The sequence below is a fragment of the Periophthalmus magnuspinnatus genome, chromosome 16 (genome assembly GCF_009829125.3).
Source record: "Periophthalmus magnuspinnatus isolate fPerMag1 chromosome 16, fPerMag1.2.pri, whole genome shotgun sequence".
In the NCBI taxonomy this organism is placed as follows: Eukaryota; Metazoa; Chordata; class Actinopteri; order Gobiiformes; family Gobiidae; genus Periophthalmus; species Periophthalmus magnuspinnatus.
In genome coordinates this window covers 28,329,446-28,354,798 of record NC_047141.1, presented here as the reverse complement: position 1 = coordinate 28,354,798, position 25,353 = coordinate 28,329,446, and the positions used below count along the sequence as shown (strand labels likewise).

The 25,353-nt window shown below is 40.1% G+C and overlaps 1 protein-coding gene across 1 annotated transcript; it reads right to left on the bottom strand.

The window, feature by feature from the left end:
- On the bottom strand, positions 1–25,353 carry LOC117384092 (histone-lysine N-methyltransferase SETDB1-B-like). The gene is made up of 25 exons (XM_055228204.1): positions 24,945–25,353; positions 24,389–24,604; positions 23,101–23,267; positions 22,982–23,016; positions 22,285–22,390; positions 19,894–20,073; positions 19,510–19,711; positions 19,310–19,383; positions 17,972–18,162; positions 17,482–17,611; positions 16,659–16,863; positions 15,624–15,737; positions 14,739–15,015; positions 11,328–11,592; positions 10,358–10,448; positions 10,158–10,274; positions 8,738–8,907; positions 7,957–8,166; positions 7,030–7,203; positions 6,021–6,151; positions 4,253–4,272; positions 4,050–4,156; positions 3,274–3,515; positions 1,704–1,792; positions 1–256 (listed from the first exon to the last, which is right to left on the bottom strand). Exons 1-25 carry the CDS (start codon positions 25,208–25,210, stop codon positions 139–141), a joined length of 3,897 nt encoding a protein of 1,298 aa, XP_055084179.1. The 5' UTR covers positions 25,211–25,353; the 3' UTR covers positions 1–138.

The following is a 25,353-nucleotide window of genomic DNA, read 5'->3' as shown; positions in this document are numbered from 1 at the left end:
ACTGAAATATCTTTATTCAGGAGAAATGAAAAACATTAAAAGACGATGAAACAGCTTTGTAAAAAATAAGGACAACATAAATGTACTACAACTAAATTAATAAAATATAATTAAATAGCTTCCTGTCGATACAGCTGGTTACAGTAGTCTCCCTCTGCACTCTGGAGCTAGACAACAGCACAGCAGCACTTTGCCCTCCACACTGCCCACCTCGTAGTTATAGTCCCACGTCAGCTCTATGCCAGCTCGGATACGTCTGCAAAACAAGTCGCAGATAGATGAATTTGTCATAAACACATTAACATTTTTATATAGTGCTTTTCCGCCTGAGTGACTGTCGCAACTGCAAACTCAAACTGCAAAATCTGATTGGAGTGATTGGAAGGACCATGGTTGCATCAACCAGGGGTCGGCGATGACAATAATGACAATAATGAATAACTAATGTTTTTTTAAATCTTCATAACAATATTCGGACAATATTTTCAACTATATATCAGGAATGAACCTCAACTGAGACAGGCACATTTTGGCCTAAGTATTGCACGAAACATAAATGCAGTGGTGGGACAAAGTACAAGTAATAACATACTGTACTTAAGTAAAGAGGATGCTTTTTACTTTTACTTCACTACATTTGAGAGCAGATATCTGTACGTTGCACTTCACTACATCTTGAACTGGACTGAAAAGTAAAAGTGTGTTTTATTATTGCTTGAGAAAAGGCTGAAGGTTTATTTTTAAGATGTTCAAATACAAATAGCAAAATAAAAAAAACCCTATTGATTCAGTTGTTGAACAAAATACTGCAGAAGTCTGTATCAAAAATCACTGCATTTAAAGCTTTATTAGAGCTAATTTTTAACAGTTTTAACTACAGACAATGTACTCGATATTGTAATTTTGCATATCTCCAAAACAACTGCGATATTATCAATTTTTCAAACGATTTTCCACCCCTAAAATCAACTCACTATGTCAAGATGTAACGCAACAGTTTCACATGCACATAAATAACTTCTCGGGTAAATAAATAAGTAAAGAAAACAGGAGAGGTTGAAATATAAAAACATAGTAAACATTATGAATAAATAAAAATGTGCTGTGGGAATTTGAAACGCTTCGGTGCCCCCCGGAGGATATACTGTGCAGTGCAGGGGGGAGAACGCTGGTGGGTTTCAGATGACATCACCAGTTTCTGTAAGCGATGGGAGTCAGTGAAACGATAAATGCATCATGGGATTTTTGGGGTGTGGTCAACCAAGGGACCGATAAATACATATGAGGTCAGCCTTATTGTTAGTCATGTTATATTTGTGTAACTACATCATAACTTTTCCATTTGCCTGCGTCGTCTTAATTACACAGGTTTCAAAAGGGTTTCTCAAAATAAACAGCGACTCTTACTGTATGTGTTGTCTTTTCTCATGTAATTACACCAGCTTTTTGAATACCCTGCAGTTTTATGAGATAATAAAGATGATTTTAAATACACTGATATCCTGCAGCTGATGCTAACTGAAAGCACTAATCTGTAAGAAGCTCTGTTACTCAACTTAGACTTAATCTGAGCTTTATTTTAAACACAATCTGACGGAGGGGGAGCAGGGTTTTTCATGTGGTTATTTTGGTCGTCCCAGTCTAAAATAGTGATGTCATCTGTAACCCGTTTGAGTGTTAAAGATTAATCGAGTGTCACTCACTTGCTGGCAAAGAACGCTACCCAGGGAAAGCGCAAGTCGTGTGTGTCCACAAAGACATTCTGGACGAAAAGGTTTGGACTGCAGCTGTGCTATAAGACACAATACAAAGAGACAGGAGTGAGAGGCAGCGTTATCACACATTATATTTTCTGTAAGCTCTGTAGTGTGGGAGCAGCAGTTTAGTCCTGATCGGGGGGTGACAGGAGATTGGAATCAGCTGATCGGAGAGCACGGGTGGGTGTGTGGTGGTGGAAGAGCTCAGAGAGGTGGGTGGGGACCAGGTTTTGGAGGAAATTGTACACAGTGGTTAGGAGCCGGGAGCCAGTGGAGATCCCTGAGGACAGGGGTCATGTGTTCAATGGGAGGAGGATGTTAAAGATGTACTACTGACAGCTAGAAAAAAATCCATAACTCTTTTGTTTCTAGATATTTTCCTTTTATTTTTTCAGAGCATTTAGAACGACCCTATCGACATTAATATGACCAAATCCAGCACCGAGGAATGAACCCTCATTGTTCAGTGGTACTTTGAGTCACATGGGTCAAATACTGAGTTTAATACCAGAGATTCCTTTAATGGCGTTTACGCTCTGGGCATAAGTGGTTTTCAAAGACAGGGGGCAGTATGTGATCTCCACAGACCTGACTAGTCCCGATTTCTTTCTGTGGTGCGATCTTAAAGAAAAGGTGTTTGTGAATAAACCTCAAATGATAAACGACTTAAAAACGTAATATCGAGGATCAAATAAGAGCCATAAGCCGGAAATGCTTTTAAATGTTATGTAAAGTGTGTTGGATCGGGCTATTCAGGGCGAAACTGAAATTGGTGGACACTTAAAAAAACATTGTTTAGGTTAAGTAGTGATGAGTTCAAGTGTAAGTGAACAATTATAACGTATGTATTACCAAAAATCTCAGAATGTTCAGTTTATCTACTGCTAAAATTTGTTGAGTGTAACTTAAAAACTATAGGAGTCATTGAAGATTTAAAAGTGTCAGTGACTTTTTTGGTGGAAGATCTGCCACCTGCTTATCTTGAAATGTTATCGCTTCACCTGGAATGTTCCAGAGTCATCAAAACCTATATCCATCTATCTCCATGGAGACAAGAGATGATGCAGCCAGGCCAAGTTACATGTCACATCTGTGCACAGGCAACCCCACTCAAAGTAAGAATGCATTATCTTTTTACATGTATTTAATTAGAGGTGTTTTATTGCACGTTTAATGCCATACTGTAGAGCGCATGTGTCAAACTCAAGGCCCAGGTGTCAAATGCGGCCCGCCATGTCATTTTATGTGGCCCGCGACAAGGTAAATTTAAATGTCAGTTTATCAGGAGTTACGCAGTTACAGACATATTTTTTATATCTTTGCAAATTTGAGACGAACCATTTTGCTCACGTGGCCCTCGGTGAAATTGAGTTTGACGCCCCTGCTGTAGAACATTCCAGGCAGAACAATAACATCTCCATGGAGACAAGTGTCAGAGCTCCAACCATTTGAGTTACATAATGCCTCTTTAATGTCATATAGTAAACAGTGTAATAAAACTGTATGTTCAACTTACATTGAGGTAACGCCCGAGATTGCCTTCGAGCTTGGCATCGATGATGTAACAAGACTCCTCTCCGTCGAAGAATGAGCGCGTGTTTCGGGGTCCGCTGTCTTTGCCTCCTGGGGTTTGTTGTTTTCCTCCCTGACCCCCCGTCCCCCCAGCCCCCGCCCCTCCGGTCTTCACCATCATCCCGTAACTCGTCTTCAGGCCGATGCCTCTGGTGGATTTGACAGCGACCTGCTTCTTGGTCACAGCTGAACAACAGAACAAAATGCAGTAATTCAAATGCTCACACGTCGCAGTATTAAAGAACAGTATTAAAGTGTTAATGATGATTTTTAATACAAGATCTTATGATTGTGAAAGTCAAAAAACTGGCCGCACCAGGACTGAGATGAGAGAAAAAAAGCTTTTGTTATTTTGCTTCCAAAAACTGAGTACATTTCAAGCTCATTCAAAACTGGATACACTGGTGCCACAAATGCAATTTAATAATCTGGTGATAAACATTTATAGTCACAGCTGCTCCTGTTTTTACTGTTTCAAATGGATTTATAGACTTATGTACTTATTTGTTTTGTATTGTTCTGTATTTGAACAGGGCGCCCATGAAAAGTACAGTAAGCGCTGTCAATGGGCTCTCCCTGTATAAATAAAGACAGATAAATAAAAAATAAACAATATTTTGTCCAGCTGGTTGTTAAGAAGCAGCATTTTGCACTAAACCAGCTGCAATGTCTCCTCTCTTGAAGGAAATCACTAAACAAATATATAAAATTAAAACTCACTGATTTTCTCTTTGTCCTTTTCATCAGACCCAGAGCTGATGGTCTGAACATCGTCACTGTCCGACAAAGTCATGACTTCCTGCTTTTTTGTTTCAGTTTTCCCTTCACTGTAAGATATTCAAACACATTCTGTATTACAACCCAAACAACACAATAATCACATGGAGAAAACTGTTCTCCCTGTTAATCATGTCATCACACACCTTTTGCCTTCTCCAGAATCCTGCAGGAAAACAAAACAAAAATGAAAAATTAATGAAACGACTGCATTCCAGTACAAAAACTGCACATATATAGCCAATGTTTAAAGGTGCACTATGTAACTTTTCTGGTGGAGGGTCTGACACCTGTTTGTCTGAGGATGTTCTTGCTTTGCCTGGAATGTCCCACAGTATGGCATGAAAACGTGTCGATCCTTTTGCTTTACCAGGAATGTTTCAGAACATCACTTTCCAGCTGCCACCTTGCCTTTATTTATTTTTTTCTATAGAGATAAAGGTGACTGAAATGCTGCACAATGCACCTTTAAAAAGGTCCTACATTACACAAAATAGACTCTTGTGAGGCATTAGAGTTACTTTTTTTCTTTACTACATAATTCCGTCAACTTTTTTTCGTTACTACATAATTCCGTATACTGTTTTTCTTTACTACATAATTCCGTAAAAATTTTTTCTTTACTACATAATTACGTAAAAAATTTTTCTTTACTACCTAGTTCCGTACACTTTTTTTCTTTACAACATAATTCCGTATACTTTTTTTCGTTACTACATAATTCCGTATACTGTTTTTCTTTACTACATAATTCCGTATACTTTTCTTTACAACATAATTCCGTATACTTTTTTTCTTTACTACATAATTCCGTATACTTTTCTTTACAACATAATTCCGTATACTTTTTTCTTTACTACATAATTTCGTACATTTTTTTTCTTTACAACATAATTCCGTATACTTTTTTCTTTACAACATAATTCCGTATACTTTTTTCTTTACAACATAATTCCGTATACTTTTTTCTTTACAACATAATTCCGTATACTTTTTTTCTTTACTACATAATTCTGTATACTTTTTTCTTTACAACATAATTCCGTATACTTTTTTCTTTACAACATAATTCCATATACTTTTTTTTTTTACTACATAATTCCGTATACTTTTTTCTTTACTACATAATTCCATATATCTTGCTTCATATATTTGATGTCTTTTGTATGTATATAAAATGTAGAAAGTGGTAAAAATAAAGAAAAAAAACAAAACACTGAATTACAGAGTGTGCCCAAACTTTTGACGTTTTGGTGTCGTTTAAACATAAACTGCCAGTCAAAAGTTTCAACACAAACAGAAGACATTAAACATAAGAAGCAAGACATATTGAATTATTTAGTAAGGAAAAAGGTTAAATAACTCTACTAAATATTTTTGACAAAGCAAAGGGTGGTTACTTAGAAGATTTGAATATAACTACACAAAAATAAATAAACTTTTTTTCTTTGCTACAGAATTCCATATATCTTACATCACATATTTGAAATCTTCTGTGTGTATCTGTAATGTAGAAAGTAATAAAAATAAAGAAAAAAAGACATTGAATGAGCAGCTGTGTCCAAACTTTTGACTAGTAGTGTCTTAGAGACCGAATTATGTTTCTTTCATGGCCAATGCCGATGCTGAATGCCGAGAATACAGAGCAACCAATGGCCGATAAGCTCTCACAGTATTTTGAGCCGATATGCTGGACAGATTTTGATTAGTTTCCACAAATTATGTCTTTTTAATTTACTACAAAGTCCCCCAAAGCCGTTTTATCACCACAAACTTATAAAAGCCCTGTGTAGTCAGGTTTTGCGCAGCTATCCCTTCGATAAAGTAAAATGTGTATATTGTGAAAGTGTATATAAAAGTGTTTAGAGTCATTTACTATTTTCACATAATAATGATGCTGGACATCACTCTCACCTTCTTGAGACCTTGGCTGGTGAGCCATGAGGCCACTTTGCTCTTCCCCGTCTCCTCGGGCATCGATGGAGGTTTGTTCGGAGTCACTTTGGTTTTCTTTGAGTTCATGTCGTCTTTACTGTCCTGACTCCCTGAATTATCAACAAAGCAGGACACACGGAAATAAGTCCACAACATTTAAACAAATACGTTTAAACACATAAACACTGTCCATTTGTGTATTCAGATATTGAAAAAACATGATAATAAAATAATAAAAACATAATAATAATACATCAAGGATTTTACTGAAAACACATCTTTTAAAATATTCAAGGTAATTGATCGTTAATTGATTGTGTGATAATGTCATAGTTCCAGATGGGGGCAGGAGCGAGCAAAGTTTTGAATATATGCTACTTTATCCCATCCAATGTTGAACCTGAACCTATCTCCTTGTCTCCATGGAGATAGACAAGTTTAATGCCTTACTGCGGAATAGGGCAGCACCATATTGTTACATTTTACGATATGCCTGTCAGGAACGGCGATTTTAATAATATTGCGATTTTTTAAAATGCTTTTTGACTCAATAATTTCATGTACAACTGAAAATTTGTAAAAAATAAGAACCAAACGGAGACAAAACTAGGACTTAATCAAGGCTAATTTTGGACTTGCAAAGAAAAATCACTAAGAAAATCAGTTTTATTTAACATCTTCATAAAAACAGTGAATTATAAATCAGATGTAGGTGTTGCGAGAAATTCACACCTGTCTCTCCAATGTACTGTATTCCCACGCAGTTTTTGCTCTCATAATTGTAATAAATCTGGCAACACTCACTAAACAACTTCATTTACATTTCTCCTGCCTCAGATTTTGCAAATTTGACAAAAAAATCTCCCCATTTTGGTGATTCACTCCCTCATAGGAGCAAAACCGTGCAGTGTGTTCTTTAGCATCTTTGAGAAACTGCGTTGTTAGCTGTTTAGTGCTTGATAAATGAGGCCCTAAGCTTTGGTCTTACCTTCCTTACCTTCCTTGCCTTTCGCCTGCCGGGTGGTGTAGCTCCTCCACACTGAGCTGGAGTTGAAGCAGTTTTCTTTGACAAACGTGTTGTCAGAACTGTCGCTTTCGTCTTCGCTCTTTGAGTCCTTATCGTTTCCATCACTGCTGTCCCCAGATGAGCTCGAACCTTTGCCTTAGAACAAAAGACAAAAGGTTTAGAGTCGGGGTTAATTCGGTCGAGTTTTGTTAATGTCATATTTTTGCAGATTAAAACTAAGTAAAATGTGATGATGACAAAACTATGACTAAAATTAAATACAGTGATTAAAAGTTGATGTTTTTGTTGAGTTAAAGTACTGATATTATCATTAAAAAAAACAACTAATTAAATGAATGAAAGGAACAAGTGATGACTAGATCCAAGTTCCCCTTTTGACTCCAAGAGCCTGAAACCAGAACAAACAAAACTAAAACAAACTAAAACACTTCTTTACAGGTCCCGTGAAGCAAAGAATGCAACACAATTTATCATAGTTAAAACCAAAAAATATATTTTCTGGTAAAAATTATTTATTTAATTTACTAAATTAACATGACATTTTGTAGTCCTGGTCTAGTCCTGGTCTAGTCCTGGTCTAGTCCTGGTCTAGTCCTGGTCTAGTCCTGGTCTAGTCCTGGTCTAGTCCTGGTCTAGTCCTGGTCTAGTCCTGGTCGAGTCCTGGTCGAGTCCTGGTCGAGTCCTGGTCGAGTCCTGGTCGAGTCCTGGTCGAGTCCAGATCTAGTGTACTAGTCCAGATCTAGTGTACTAGTCCAGATCTAGTGTACTAGTCCAGATCTAGTGTACTAGTCCAGATCTAGTGTACTAGTCCTGGTCTAGTCCTGGTCTAGTGCTTTAGTCCTGGTCTAGCTTTATTTTTGTGTTAAGTCCATACGTTGTCTGTTGTACCTTTCTGTCGTGTGTTGGACGCCCCAGTAGAGGATTTGACTTTCATTCGGGACACGTCCACGCCGCTCCCGTCGCTGTCGGAGCAGTGCGCCTCACTTTCATATCCCTCTTTGAAGTTTTCCACACTCTCGATGTGATCCAGATTAGCAAAGTACTCATCCCCCATCTCCAGACCCTCTTTGTCCGCAAAATCATCCGTCAATATTTTTCCTTTGAACAGAAAAGAGACAAAGGAAATGTTCACTTGGATAGAATGTTTTTTACACAGCTGTTAATAACTTTATATTAACATTTACATTAACAAAGCCATTTAAATTTTATATTACACAGTATGTTGTTTCTTACATTTTCCACAGATATTACCTGTGTGCCTACAAAAGAAATTACTGGTATGTTCAAATTAAATAGATTTTACAGATAAATATTTGTTTTGTAAAGTTGATTTATTCACATTTACAAAACCTTTTTACTTGATAATGTTTATGTTTATATTTTGTGTCAATTCGATTATCCATTCAGAAAGCAGATAGTTGTAGTATCTGGCAAACCAAAGGGACGAAATCTAAGACCAGTTTGCAAATCATCCAAAAGTTTGACTGTGAAATTATTACATTTTAATCAAATCAAGATTTAATCGTTTCTTCAGCTTCAGTCTCGTTAATATTCATGAAAATGTTTATACTTGATTTGATTTTTTTCTTATTAAAACAAATCAAATATTAAATTATCATCAATCAACGACGATAGAAAAATAGTTGTGTAAAATGTTTTTTCTTCTTACCGGCATAAATACAAACGAATGAGCCCTTTGCCACATCGTCTAAGCAGCGGATGCCCCAGCCTTTGTTCGTTGTTTTGAACAGTTGCAGTCGGACCTGAAGGCCGTGCTGCACCAGTCTGTTTGTGCACATTTCATGGGAACACTTGCACATCTTATTACACTCATAAATCCTGAGGGAAAACACAGACAACAATTTAATGGACGTGTTTTTATGCGTCAACATAATGGAACGTGGTGATAATGTCATAATAACAGAACGGCGATCATTAAAAAAAGCTTTGTAAGTTTATAGAAGGGGAAAATAACAATTATGTACCCACAAGTAAAATGGATAATTCCTGAAACTTGTTAATAAAGCAATTTGTAGTACAGACTTTTGCGATTGTGGTTCTGAAACTAACACTGGAGGGACGGTGTATCTGGGGACTGGCCTGGGACTGCCCTGGGGTCCCAGTGCAGGAGCTGGAGGTAGTGTCTGGGGTGGGGGAAGTCTGGGAATCCCTGCTCACACTGGATAAGCGAAAGAAAATGGGTGGACAGTTTTGACACTACATAGAGATGAGGGTTTTTTTCCAACAATAACTGTACAATTATTGCGAAAACTTTTTTAAAATTGGAGTGGATAGAGCCAAACATAAGCTTTCATTTAAGATAACTAAATGTAACTAAATAATTCCCCTATTCTTTTATTGAATTTCCATCCATCTATTCAAATGTAAGCTGCATTATTTTTATTCTCAGTTCAATAAATGGTAAACGGTCACATTTTTATATCGCGCTTTTCCACTTAAGCGGCATTCAAAGCACTTTTCAGGACAGTTAAACGGACTTTTGGCATTGTGATTCTAAAACTACATAGATAGGGCTTTGTTTTTCACCACTAACTCTATATTTATTGCAAAAACCTTTTAGATTGGAGAGGATAGTCCTGCCAAAAATAAAACATAAGAGCGAAACATAAGCGTTCATTTAAGATAACTAAATGTAACTAAATGTTTCCCCTATTTTTTTTGTTGGATGAATGGGTGTTTGGCTACAACGGAAATTCATCTATCCAAATGTAAGCTGCATTATTTTTATTCTCAGTTCAATAAATCACTTTTCCGCTTTCAAGGCACTCAAAGCACTTTTTAGGACAGTTAAATGCACTTTTAGCATTGTAATTGTAAAACTACATAGATAGGGCTAACTCTTTATTTGTTGCAAAAACCTTTTAAATTGGAGTGGATAGTCCTGCCAAAAATAAGACAAACATAAGCTTTCATTTAAGATACATGTAACTAAATGCTACCCCGACTGTTTTGTTGAATTTCAGTTAACCAACCAATCGTCTATTCATCCATCAAGTTGCATGATTTTGTAAAAAGACGTCAGCGGACAAACATTCTACCAACTGAGCCACTGTTGCCCCCTATCTCACCCGGTGGGCAGACATTCCTCGAGTCTTTTGTGCAAATATCCGGCGTTTGGATTGATCTGTCCTCCCGGAGTACACGCTGTCGCCTGCAGAGTGAGCTGGTGACAGGAACATTTGGATCTACAGGAAAAGCAAAAACATAATGAAATAATTAGAATGAAAAAGGGTGGTACTGCAAAGAGTAGTCAGGATGAGGTACTAACTTGTCTTGACATCCATCAGTGCAGTCACATCCAACCAGGAAATCTGAACTGGTGTTTATAAAGACGCCATCTTCAGGGATTCTCTCTTTACCTAGAAAAAGAAAGGAAAGATTTTTTATTGGTACATGCAAATATAAATATGTACTTGGATTAAAATGGAAAAAGACTCCTCATTCAAACAAGACTATAATATACTTTTACTATTAGGACTGTCATGATAATTGCTACATCGAGTTATTGTTCAATACATGATAGATGGAACAATAATTTAATTTTGGAGGTCAATATTTATCATGGGGAGATTTTCTTTGAACTAGTGGGGAACCTTTAGGCAAGGCAAGTTTATTTGTGTAGCATAATTCGTGCACAAAAGAATGTGAAAAACCTGAAAAAAACGAGTTAATTTTAAACAGTTTGCAGTGGTCCAATGTTATTCTTTATCCTAATTATTATATTATCATCCTAATTATTCACTGCAAGTAAAGTAAGTAATTCAAGGTGCTTTACAGAATAAGAAAGACATTAAAGTCACAAAATATAAACAGTCATCATAAAATTAATATTAAAAGAAAAGAGTGCAAAATAAAAACTTTTCAGCTAAACAGAACCGTTTGGAGCCTGGATTTAAACATCGTCAAAGTAAAGGTCTGTCTCACATCTTCAGGAGCCGGTGTGACTTATTTTGGGGTTGAATAAATAACCTCTACAACTCATTATAGACACAAAATAAAACTACTGAAGTGTCTCATTCTGATGTTTATTTATTGCAGTTTGTATTTTTTAACCGTGTTCTACATGTAGCGTAGTTTTTTGGGGATACTCCTGCTTTAGGGTTATGAAATATTAGTATCCATATTATCGTTTATCGTCTATATTTTCTTCATCTATATATCGCACATGAAAAATTGTTACGTACTATACATTTTTAGGAAGTAGATTGAATTACTGGTGTAACTGTTGTCTCACTTACTGTAAGCGACTTTGGGAGGGGGCATGGAGTCCATATCGTTGACACAGGACAGGGGCACGTCCTCTTTGCCTCGGGTGATGTCAGCGATGTAATAATACAAGGGTTTCTGAGGGTGGAATGGCTTGTTCACCAGGACATACGGGTCCAAGCAAAACATCTCCAAAAAGATAAAGTCGCACGACGTCAGGAAAAGGTATTTCTGGATCTCCGCCATGGTCCTCAGACACAGCCCACACGGAGCTTTGTAAATCACATGGAACGACATCTGGGGAAAGAGGAGGGTGACGGTCACATAAAAATAATAACTATAACAATTACAATTTAAAAAAAGGATAATCATAGGATAACCCCTCCCCGAACCGCCACCTTAACGTGGTGGAGGGGTTTGAGCACCCGAATGATCCTGTGAGCTATGTTGTCGGGGGCTTCATGCCCCTGGTAGGGTCACCCATGGCAAACAGGTCCTCGGAGACGGGTCTGACTAAGAGCGGTTCAGAAGCCCTTCATGAAGAAAAACACAACAAGGCCGTTTACATCGGCCGGACTGGCGTTACCGGGGCCCCACCCTGGAGCCAGGCCTGGGGTGGGTGCTCGGCAGCGAGCGCCTGGGGCCGTCCTCCCGTGGACCCACCACCTGCGAGAGGAGCCATGCGGGGCGGGTGGAGAGAGATCCGGACGGCAGTCGAAGGCGGGGACCTCGACGACTGGATCTCCGGACATGGAGACTAGCTCTGGGGACATGGAATGTCACCTCGCTGGGGGGGAAGGAGCCTGAGCTTGTGCGGGAGGTTGAGCGTTACCGGCTAGATATAGTCGGCCTCACCTCCACGCACAGCTTGGGCTCTGGAACCCAACTTCTTGAGAGGGGCTGGACTCTCCATTTCTCTGGCGTTGCCTGCGGGGAGCGGCGGCGAGCTGGTGTGGGCTTGCTCATTGCCCTACAGCTCAGCCGCTGCGTGTTGGGGTTCACACCGGTGAACGAGAGGGTCATGTCCCTGAGCCTTCGGGTCGGGGACAGGTCTCTCAGTGTTGTGTCGGCCTACGGGCCAAACAGCAGTGCAGAGTACCCGGCCTTCTTGGAGTTCCTGGGAGGGGTACTAGACAGTGCACCAACCGGGGAACGTTGTTCTCCTGGGGGACTTCAACGCCCATGTGGGTAACGACAGTGACACTTGGAGGGGCGTGATTGGGAGGAACGGCCTCCCCGATCTGAACCCGAGCGGTGTTTTGTTATTGGACTTCTGTGCTAGTCACAGTTTGTCCATAACGAACACCATGTTCGAGCACAAGGGTGTCCATCGGTGCACATGGCACCAGGACACTCTAGGTCGGAGGTCGATGATCGACTTTGTTGTCGTGTCATCTGACCTCCGACCGCGTGTCTTGGACACTCGGGTGAAGAGAGGGGATGAGCGGAGTTCGGGTAGGCCATGGAGGAGGACTATCGGATGGCCTCAAAGAGATTCTGGCAAACCGTCCGACGCCTCAGGAGGGGGAAGCAGTGCTTCACCAACACTGTTTACAGTGCGGGTGGAGAGCTGCTGACCTCGACTGGGGATGTTGTCGGGCGGTGGAAGGAATACTTTGAGGATCTCCTCAATCCCACTGTCACGTCTTCCGAGGAGGAAGCAGAAACTGGGGACCCAGAGGCGGACTCGTCCATCACCCTGGCTGAAGTCACTGAGGTGGTTAGCAAGCTCCTCGGTGGCAAGGCTCCGGGGGTGGACGAGATCCGTCCTGAGTACCTCAAGTCTCTGGATGTTGTGGGGCTGTCTTGGCTGACACGTCTCTGCAACATCGCGTGGCGGTCGGGGACAGTACCTGTGGAATGGCAGACCGGGGTGGTGGTCCCTCTGTATAAGAAGGGGGACTGGAGGGTGTGTTCAAATTACAGGGGAATCACACTCCTCAGCCTTCCCGGTAAGGTCTATTCCAGGGTACTGGAGAGGAGAATCCGACCGATAGTCGAACCTCGGATTCAGGAGGAGCAGTGTGGTTTTCGTCCTGGTCGTGGAACACTGGACCAGCTCCTCGAGGGCTCATGGGAGTATGCCCAACCAGTCCACATGTGTTTTGTGGATCTGGAGAAGGCATTCGACCGTGTCCCTCGTGGTGTCCTTTGGGGGGTGCTCTGGGAGTATGGGGTCCGGGGCCCTTTGCTAAGGGCTGTCCGGTCCCTGTATGACCGGAGCAGGAGCTGTGTTCGCATCGCCGGCAGTAAGTCAGACCTGTTCCCGGTGCATGTTGGACTCCGCCAGGGCTGCCCTTTGTCACCGGTTCTGTTCATTATATTTATGGACAGAATTTCTAGGTGCAGCCAGGGGCCAGAGGGGGCCTGGTTTGGGAACCACAGGATTTCATCTCTGCTGTTTGCGGATGATGTTGTCCTGATGGCTTCTTCGAGCCAGGACCTGCAACAGGCACTGGGGCGGTTTGCAGCCGAGTGTGAAGCGGCTGGGATGAGAATCAGCTCCTCCAAATCCGAGGCCATGGTTCTTGAACGGAAAAAGGTGGTTTGCTCTCTCCGGGTGGGTGGTGAGTCTCTACCCCAAGTGGAGGAGTTCAAGTATCTCGGGGTCTTGTTCACGAGTGAGGGAAGGATGGAGCGGGAGATTGACAGGCAGATCGGTGCAGCGTCTACAGTGATGCGGTCGCTGTATCGGTCCATTGTGGTGAAGAAGGAGCTGAGCCGGAAGGCGAAGCTCTCGATTTACCGGTCAATCTACGTTCCTACCCTCACCTATGGTCATGAGCTCTGGGTAATGACCGAAAGGACAAGGTCGCGGATACAAGCGGCCGAAATGGGTTTCCTCCGCAGAGTGGCCGGGCGCACCCTTAGGGATAGGGTGAGGAGCTCGGTCACACGGGAGGAGCTCGGAGTAGAGCCGCTGCTCCTACACGTTGAGAGGAACCAGTTGAGGTGGCTCGGGCATCTGCTCAGGATGCCTCCTGGACGCCTCCCTAGGGAGGTGTTCTGGGCATGTCCCACCGGGAGGAGGCCCCAGGGAAGACCCAGGACACGCTGGAGGGACTATGTCTCTCGGCTGGCCTGGGAACGCCTTGGGGTCCCACCGGAGGAGCTGGAGGACGTGTCCGGGGTGAGGGAAGTCTGGGAGTCCCTGCTTAGACTACTGCCCCCGCGACCCGGCCCCGGATAAGCGGAAGAAAATGGATGGATGAATGGAAAGTTTCATTATGTATTGGGGGTCTCAGGTCAGATGTATGGTTATTTTGGGAGGTCTGAATTTTTGTTTTTTTTTATGTTTGTTTCCTTAGTGGTTGATTAATTTATCCCAATAGTGCTGTAATGCAATATTGTTGGTTTCAAAACTCATGTAGCACTTATTGTTTCGCTTTTGAGGACTTATTTAAGCTTATTTCTTCGACTTTAGATATCATGATGAGACGTACCTTTCGATTAACTTTACGGCGTGCGGTCATACGTCTGAAGTCGTACAGCAGAGGTACGAGGAGGGGGTTCTTTCCTCTGTAAAAGTCCAGTTTTGTGGGTCTGACCCTATTGAGGCAGGATGGTTGACAGCCATGTGCAAAATAGAAGATGCGATCTGAAGGGGCGCGGTACGAGGGCTGCTGCGGGATGGTGGTGACCGGGAGGGGCATGGGAGGAGAGGAGGGTAAGATGGGCTGTGGGCGCTGGTACGTAGTTGGAGGACTCAGTATTCTAGCCCTGCAGATAAAGCAAAAAGAAGAAGAAAAGTTTAATAAAGTGAATCATTAAAAGGGCCTGTGCTCCATTTATTTTTTCCCAGTAAACTTTGCCTTGCCTCAGTATCGATATAGTCTATAAGTCTGGTGCGTGCGCTCTGCATCTAATTATGAATGTTTTTATTTTCAGATAATCAGGAAGTGTGCGTTACCGTAATGGCAAACTCCGCACTCGTCTCTCAGAGCTGTGAAAAACGCTTATAAGCTCATCGAAGTGAATAATTAAGATGCTTGTACTGCATAAAGTAAGTGAGGAATAAAATTGGACCACTGCAAACTGTTTAAAATGAGCGAGTTTGTTTTAAGATGGCAAAAATCAGGTGGGTGACGTTCAACTATCATATAAAAAAAAATGTCTGGACTGTAAAATGAACCACAGCTGCAGAGACATGTTATATTCTCTTCAGGTTAATATTTTTTCATCTGATTTTGCAGGTTTTGTCTGACATGTTTTACTGTAGACGATTCACCCCATTTATTTTCCTATAACTCATTTTTTCATTTAACAATGGTCACACTTCCAATAGTTACTAGCTCTGTTTAACTTATCCTGATAGTTAAAGGACTTACCCCGAGACGTTGCTGGGACTGTTGGATAGAGACTGCATAACTTTAGAAGCATGAGTACCTCCGACCCCAGGGACAAACGGAGACGTGCTTTTCTTTGCCATCTGATGCTTTGAGCTTTAAAAAAACAAGATAGGTGGTTATTGCTGATAAAAAATTGATAACAATGTTGATCATCCTCTACAGCAGTGTTTTTCAACCTTTTTTGAGACTTTTTTTTAGCCTTTTTTCGATTACACACAACCCACATTTCCTTGCCCCTGTGTCTCGCTCTTTATATTTAGAAATGATTATTGTTTTGCATTTTCAACTGGTTCAGAAGTAGCTTAGGAAACTCAAAAATAGTTAATTATTCAATGAATGGGCTCTCCTCACTGTTGGCAAAAACCTCTCACACAATTAGACGGGAAGTAGCGACGCTGAGTCACGCTAAAGTGAATAAATATTTAAAGATCAGGCAGTGGACAGGAAGGGTGGATGTCACTGACAACATGTTAAAAACTACACAAACAAAATGAATATTTCACCAGAGGACACTTTAGAGAGAAAGATGTGCGTGTGTCTCAATCCTAATGCTAATGCTAATGCTAATGCTAATAAACAATGCCACAAACTGAAATCTTCTGACATAAAATCATGGGGTAGACTTTATTTTAATTTTAATAGGTTGTTTATTATATGTTTTCTGATTTTAATAAAAGTGATTCTTAGCTTTGAGACAGTGAGCTAGCTCGCGTGCTGCTGTGTAAAGAGAATATTGAGACTTAATTTAATTGCGCCTGGACTGGCCGTATCTCAAGGCACATTAATGTTTCCTGGGACAGTTTGAAAATCAATCCTCTATAATTTAACATTAGACAGTACATAAATAATGGTTTAAATTGACCATGATTTCAAGTATAGCAAATTGTCATAACATTTACATAAATATTGGCAATCTATTTATTGATAAAAGCAAAGTTAATTTCCCTCTTTTAATACAAATGTTCAAAAGCCCTACTATTTGAACGTAAACAGACATATTTTTGCTAAACTTACTCAACGCGTGGAGGCTGTACAGGCTGAGGCGGCTGCTGTGGGGAGGGTTGCTGTATTAGTTGTGGAGGCGTGATAAGAGTAGGAAGGGAGGGCATCTGGGTTTGTGAGGGTGGGTTTAAGGTGGGCTGTGGGGCTTTGGCTGGAGACGTTCCTACTGCTCCCTCACTGGTGTACTGAACCACGGGGCCCTTAGTCCTCAGAGCACCTGCGGGTCACAGACAAAATAAAAAGTCATAACATTTTTTAAATCTACAATTACAGATACAGTGGAAAGCAGACGTTTGCATACACTACATAAAAAGACACATGTGCTTTTTTTTCCTCACTGTCTGACATGAAATCAGACTAAACTTTTCCTGTTTTAGTATTACCAAAATAATTTCTTTCTGCTAAATTCCTGAATTTTCATTACTTTCTTCAAAGTTCTCCAAAATTCCTGCCAACTACTGTGAGAGTCTTGTGCCAGGACAACCAAAAGTTTGACACAAGTTGTACAGTTTAAAGGTAAAGTTACCATATACTTACAAAATGTTTGTGAACTTCTGTCTTTGAAGAAAGTAATGAAAATTTGTCCCAAAAAAAATCCTTCTCTCATTTTTCTGGCATTTAACAAATAGAAGTAGTTTAGTAATCCTAATTGACCCAAAACAGGAAACGTTTAGTCTGATTTCATATCAGACAGTGAGAAAAAAGTATGTCTTTTTATAAAGTGTATGTAAAGTTTCAACTGTAAACTTCTGGTTTCAATTGTAAAGAACTTCAACACTGAATGGAAAAAACTACATCAGAATTTTATATTAAACATACTAATGATCTGTGTTACCCATATTGGGGCGTGACCTCTGCAGCCCGGCCAGCTGCTTCTCCTGTGTGTTGGCTGTGGTCATTCTCAGATTAAACATCGGCTCCAGACGCGTCGAGCCTCTGTAGATCCACTCACTCCTTTTATCGTCCTGTCAAACAATCAAAGTATAAAATATATGCAATATTTTATAATTCACGTAGTATTAACATTTTGATTTAACTGATGCAAGAAGGAAATGATTTGGACACATTGTTACTGAAAAACAGGTTAAACATTATCACAAAATATGAACTGAGACTATTGGCATTTTTTGGGAAGAGGGAGTGGACACACAAGGTCTGAAGTGGATGACGAGACAAGAACAGTTCCTGTTCTTCTGGCATGGGAGTGTAAGAGTGTGTGTGTGTGGGGGGGGGGGTGCAAATGTGCTATATAAATAAACACATTGAAATGAAGGTGTAGTCATTATAAAGTGTAACAGGAATTTATTGTATTTACTATGACCCACCAAGAATAAGATTTTGACCAAGCTTCCCTCCACCTCCTCGACCCTGCTCTTCCACCAGGTGCCTTCCCATTCAGTTTTGATGATCTGTCCCACTTTTAGAAGCACCATAGGCCTGCTGGGATACGCAGTGATGTACTCTTCAATGAAGTCTCGACATGACCCGTCTTCAATGTCCTCCCAAGTGCGGTTCACTATAAAACCAGGTAAAAAACGAGTTAGAAATGTTTTTATATTCTCCTCAAAGCCAGAAAATCATTAATAACAGGGGCTACAATGACAAATAGGGATTAAATGTGACTGTTTCATAGTTAATAACAGGCTCTGTGCACAAAAGCTCCCGGCAACCGCACTGTTAGCGTCACTACTTCCTGCCCAATTTTATCTCTATGAAGTTTTAGCCGAGTCACGCTAAAATGTATAAATAATTAAAGATCAGGCAGTGGACAGGGAGCTGCAGATGGATGTCACTGACAACATGTTAAAAACTACACAAATAAATTAAATACTTCACCAGTGGACACCACTATGTTTAGAAAGAGGGATGTTTGTGTCTCAATGCTAACGCTAACGCTAATTTTCAGGCATAATAAATATTAAAACAGTGCCTTAAACTGAAGTATTCTACATATAAAAGTAATTGAGTAGTCTTTATTAATTACTGAATTTTAATAGGTTGTTTATATTATGTTTTCTGATTTTAATAAGTTTTGAGCTAGCATGCTGCTGCGCTATGGATCTATTAGGTGCTGTGTACACAGTCTACTGTAATAAAGACTGTACAAAAGACGTCTGTGTTATGAAGCCAAAATGTCACAAGTTTATTTTGTGATTTCAATTACCGTAAATTTCTGACTTTATGCCGCTACTTTTTTCCCACGCTTTGAACCCTGCGGCTTATTCAACAGTGCGGCTAATTTATAGATTTTTACTGCCTAACGGCCACTGGGGGGCACTCTAACAGTAAATGTAAAAGTGAGAAATGGGGAAAGATTATGAACTGATGCTTTTCAGACACAGTTTTTAAAAAAAAGAAAAAAAGTCCTTAATTTAAAAAGTTCCTAGATTAAAACAAAAAAAACTCTTCTGTATACCATCTTTCTGTGTAAATATCACATGTTACAACACAAAACCTGCGGCTTATATTCAGGTGCGGTTTATATATGGACAAAAATGATTTTCTTTTCAAATTTAGCTGATGCGGCTAATATTTAGGTGCGCTCTAAAGTCCAAAATTTACGGTAATATTCTTTATCAGGAGGTAGTAGTATAGTTAAAATTTTACAAAATGAAAAACAAACACAAAAGCAGTACTTGGAGCGATATGTAGTTGTCACTTACATGGCCGACAAACTGGAAACAGATCTCGTAAACCTACATATGAAGCATAACCGTCATCAAAGAATATCAGGAATCTACAAAATATAAGGGGATTAGAACAACTGTGTAAGGCAGTGCTTTTAAAACTTGTTCCTGTGCTGCCTTATTAGTTAAAAAAAATACCCCCCCGCAGCCTTGTGATTATAAAGTTGCCCAATTACCTCATACGGTTTTTGGTACTGGGCATTTCCGCGACTATCCCGGCATAAAGCCACTCGGAGTTCCCGTCTTTGTACTTTGCCACAACGCGAGCTCCGACGTACAGGTTTTCCAAGATTGGGTTGAAGGTGAAAGCGATGTGATTTCCAGAGAGGAGACTTTTGCCTTTTTCAAACTTCACTTTAAACTTTTCAACACCATCTGCTGAGAGACGAAAAAACGAAAAAGAGGATAAATAATTCTAAAAGACTTTCAGATTAATATTATGACGTTATATACTGGGTTAATATGTTTCTTTATAAACCAGCCTTACTTCCTGACTCGTGAAATTTTACTTTTACATGAAAAATGTAGAGACAGTCCCTTTGACATCTAGGCTCACACACCTCCAGACGGCTGTATGGCGACGAGGGTCCCGTTGTGCCAGATTTTGGTGCGTTTTTTCCCCAGGACCACCATCCCGACTTTGAGTTCGTACTCTTTGATGTTTGAGTGGTTTGGCTGAGTCACCGACTGGGACGAGATCTGGGACACAATCACTGGAGGAGCCTGAGGGTGAACCTGACCTAAAGAAAATAACACAGAAAAAAACAATGATAACACTTTATAATAACTACCTTAATAGAGCATGAGCAAAGATTTAATTCAGAATGAACAAACTGTTTTTTAAGAATCATTCAGGCTTAGTGACTACTTAAGTAATATTAACCTCATCTCCTAACTCTTAATCTTAGCCCCTTAACCCTTTAAGGACTGAGCACACTATGGGCCAGTATAGCTCACCTAGACTTTTATTCTTTTTTAGCCATAAAAATCAAATCAAATCTTAAACAAAGTATCAGAATTTACTGAATTTTTTCACACAACTACTTCTATTTTACACATCCATCCGTATTTTTTCTTTTACACATCGAATAAATGACTGGGAAAATCCCCGCAGCACACGCGCTCTCAGTTGTCACCTTCGAGGGACAACAGAGGCAGATTACCATAATGACGGTAAAATATTTAGATGGCCCCGTGTCTCCACTTTGAGACGCCGTTTGAATTTACATGAGAGCACGACTGGTTGCGGAGTTACGCTGCTGGAAAGTCCGCTTTCGCGCTCTATCGGCGACGATAGGATCTGACGCTATAGGGTTAAGGAGTTACTATCCTTTTATTTAATGCCTTGACTCCTATTAATAAACAATTATTTCCATTATGAATTTAGTGTTTCTTTGTCCTTAAATGTAACCAAAATACAATTGAAACCAGAAGTTTACATACACTATATAAAAAGACACATACATTTCTTTTCTCACTGTCTGACATGAAATTTCCTGTTTTAGGTCAATTAGAATGACCAAAATTATTTCTATTTGCCAAATGCCAGAAAAATTAGAGAAGAATGTTTTTAGACCATTTTTCATTACATTAGTATTTGGTACCACTGCTTTTAAACCGTATGATTTGGTTTAAATGTTTTGGATATCCTTCCACAAGGTTCTCAAAATAGTTGGCAGGAATTTTGGCCCATTCCTCCAGACAGAACTGGTGTAACTGAGCCAAGTTTGTGGGCCGTCTTGCTCGCACATGCATTTTCAAGTCTGCCCATAAATTTTCAATAGTATTGAGATCAGGGCTTTGTGATGGCCACTCCAAAACATTGACTCTTATCCTTAAACCACTTTGTAACCACTTTGTTTGGCAGTATGCTTTGGGTCATTGTTCATTTGGAAGAGCCATTTTCACCCAATCGTTAACTTCCTGGCTGGTGTCTTAAGATGTTGCTTCACTATTTCCACATAATATTCTTTCCTCATGATGCCACCCATGTTGTGAAATGCACCAGTTCCTCCTCCAACAAAACAACCCCACCGTATGATGCTGCCACTCTCATATTTTACAGCTGGGATGTCGTTCTTAGGCTTGGAAGCTTCCCCCTTTTGTAGTTTTGTCAGATCACAGGACATATCTCCAAAAATGAACGTTTTTGTGCCTCTGTGCCCTTGTTGTTTCTTTTGGAGTGACGGCTTCTTCCTGCAGAATGTCCTTTCAGCCCATGACGGTACAGTAATCATTTCTCTGAATAATGACACGTTCTTACCAGCTTCAACCTGGATCTTCACAAGGTCTTCTTTTGTTCTTGGGTTGTTCTTTGGTCTCCCTGAGCGATGTGATGGCTGGACATTCCCATGGTGTTTATATTTGCGTATAATAGTTTGAACAGATGAACGTGGCACATCCAGACATCTGGAAATTGCACCCAAGGATGAACTGGACTTGTGCAAGTCCACAATTCTCTTCCTGATATCTTGGCTGATTTCTTTTGACTTTCCCATGATGTTACACAAAGAAGCAGTGTGTTTCAGCTGTGCCTTCAAATCCATTCACAGGTGTGTCTCTAATTAACTCAAATGTTGTCAATAAACCTTCCAAAGACATGACGTCATTATCTGGGTTTTCCCAAACAGTTTAAAGGCATAGTGATCCTTCTGTCATTATTCTGGCATTTAGCAAATACTAATAATTTTGGTAATCCTAACTGACCTAAAACAGGAAAAGTTTAGTTTGATTTTATCTGAGACAGTGACAAAAAATGTATGTGTCTTTTTATAGTGTATGTAAACTTCTGGTTTCAACTGTACATTCATTGGTTTGATAGAGTAAATAAAAATACAAATATAAATAAAAAACTAAATATGACTCTTTTTTTAAATACAAGTCTACCAATTCAGATTTGTAAAATATAGGTAAATATATAAAACAAATACAAAAGGCAGATTTGTCCTCACCTGCCTGCCTGCCCGGGGGAGGTCCTAATGCCGACTTGCTCACAAACTGGACTAACTCTTGAACTTGTTGAGAAGTTTTCTGCAAAGCTGCTGAGGTATCTTTCATCTGCCAATGGAAGAGACAATAGGTCAAATGAAAAAAAAAAACAAGTTATTTTGTCAGTGTTTTGGTGCATCTTTAAATTTCTGGATATGTGTGAACAAATAAAGACTAAACCATATAAACTAAAACGCAAACAACCCCTCTGGAATTCTTTTTTGTTCATATAAAATACATAGTAAATAATAAATACATAATAATAATAATAATAATAATAATAATAATCCCTTGGAATTCTTAGTCTATTTTTTACCAAGCGGTTATTAACTTTTTTAATCAAAGTTCAAAAATGCACGATGTACTGCAGGTTTTCTCCGTGGTGATGTCATTGCGATCCATGTAATGTTACCCAGTGCAGCATTAAACTTTCTAGCGTGCATCTATTCTTTACATTTGTTCATATAGCTCAAAAATAACTTGTGAAACATTCTTATAAGAGTATCACCTGTTAGTCTACATGGAGATAGATACGTTTAATGCCATACTGTGAATTATTCCAGGCAAATCTCCATGGTCAGAAGCATTTAGCAGCAAGTTACATAATGCACCTTTAAAAGTGTCTTTAAACATAAAATATTAAAAGATTCAATGTCTCACCGGTGAAGTAAGTGCTGGGGACTTGGGAGGAACCACTACAAGACAGACATAGCACAAAAACATCAGTATAATGATACATAGAAACACGGTATGAGCAAACTGCTATAAATGAGACATACAGCAGCCGACAGCGATAACATCATCATCGTCGTCATCGTCGATCTCAATGACCTCAGAGGATAGTGGCTCTCCTCCCAAACCCTCCTCCTCCGAACTGCTCTCCACATACACCAGGCCATTCTGTTCATAGGTCTGCTTCACCAGTTTCTCACATTCAAGTAAAGATCTAAAACAGAATAAAACAAGCAAATGAATGCATATTATTGGCCCCAAAATGAACATGAAATCAATTTAACTTTGATAAGAACATTACAGGTTTTACCATTTCCCCCAGTGGTGTGAAATCAGTATTAAGTATTAACTTATTACCTCAAAACAACTTGGGAGCTTTTACATTGTTTGAGGCTGATTGACAGTCACATTCATACACCAGCATGTGCAGACACTGAGGAAGAGGGAAGTTAAGTGTTTAGCCAAGGGGCACAATGACAGCATTCATCTGGGGGAACTGAGTCACACCTCCAACCTGTGGTTTAATGGACAAACACTCTTTCAACTGAGCTACTGTCACTCTAATGTGCAATGTCCCTTTTAAATAACTACATACATAAATAATTCACAATAACTTGGTTAGAACGTTTTGCTTCTTGTAATCAGATGAATGTGTATACAAATAAAAAGACGCAAAGTGGTGACCCTCTCTCTGTAACTGCTGCTTTAAAAGTCGTCAACAAATCAATCAAATCAAAAGGACTTTATTTATCCCTAAGGGGAAATTCAGATTGTGGGTCTCTTTAAATCTTCACCTCCTACAAACCTGCTTATTGTACGGTCTTACGGCAGTTGAGAAGAAAGAGTTCTTCTGACGTTCTGTGCTGCAGTTCACTGACCTCAGACACAAACTGTGTGCTCGCTATTGTTCAAAAGCTGAATTCAGGGGATTCAATTCAATTCAAGTTTATTTATATAGCATGGTCCATGTTGTCCCCCCTCTCCCCTCTTAGAACATATAGCCAGCTTTGGCCTTTTCTACAAAGTGCATCTGTATTTGTGGACCAGTCGAGCTTGTTGTCCAGATGCAATCCCAGGTATTTATATGTGGACACTATTTCAATATCTTCACCACTGATGGTCACAGTTTGAATTGGGGGTGTATCACGTCTAATGTCAAAGACCATCTCTTTCATTTTGGAGGTGATCCTAGTATTTTTATTTCCCTATTGCGTCCGTAAATCAAACAGTAAACCCTCTTAACCTGGACTGAGCCCGTCATTTCTACCAGAACACAAGGCAGAGTACTATCAAAAGAGGTGGACCGGTTACACCTACAGTGCATTATGTACTCACTGATTGGCATCTTTTAGCAGCGACTCAGCCACTGCGTTTTCCTGCTCTTTCTTCTCCACCCACTCCTGAAGCTCCTGCAGCTCGGCCTTCTTCTTCTGCACCATCTCACTCTTCTCCACTGCCTCGTCGATCCACTGCTTCAGCTCCACCAGGGAAATACCCAGCTCCTCCTCCAGACTCGAGTCCCAGCCCTCCACCTCCATGCTCACCTCCAGACTGACACAGAGAAACATCAGGTGAAAATCATGTTTACAATGCAATAACAATGAACAAAATTGGCATAATGAACTCAATGTATTGTTATGTCATCTGTGATAATTTCCTGACAACATTTACCATATTATCGTATTTTCCGGACTATAAATTGCTCCAGGGTATAAGTCACAACAGCCAAAAAAATGCATAATGAAGAAAAAACATATATAACACTACCGTAGAACATTTATATTTATTCAGCAACATGAAGCATAGACAACGAACTGAATACATGTCTGATATGTTAATATAAGTTATTAACAATTAATCAGATAACTAAAGCATAAAATCTCGATCTCACTCCAAATCACTAAATCCATTGAATTCTTCATCCTCGATGTCGCTTCTGAAAAACCCCGCCAACTCCGGAGGTAGATGAAACCCAGCTTCTGCGTGGCTGTCATAAAACTCAGCATCAGTTCCAATTATTCCGGCCATTCTAAATCCCAACAGGATGGTTTCGGTCGTCACTGAAGTCCATGCTTTGTCGATCCATTCAGTGACTTGCAGGAAAGTTGGATGGCGCATCTTCCCAGTTGCCGTGAAGCTGTGCTCTCCATCCACCATCCACTGCTCCCATAGGTGGTGCAAGACTGCCTTAAAGCTCCGGTTCACGGAGATGTCAAGTGGCTGGAGTACTTTGGTTAAGCCTCCAGGGATGATGCAAGGTATGGAGTTGAAAACTTCTAATTGATCTTTTAACTGTGACG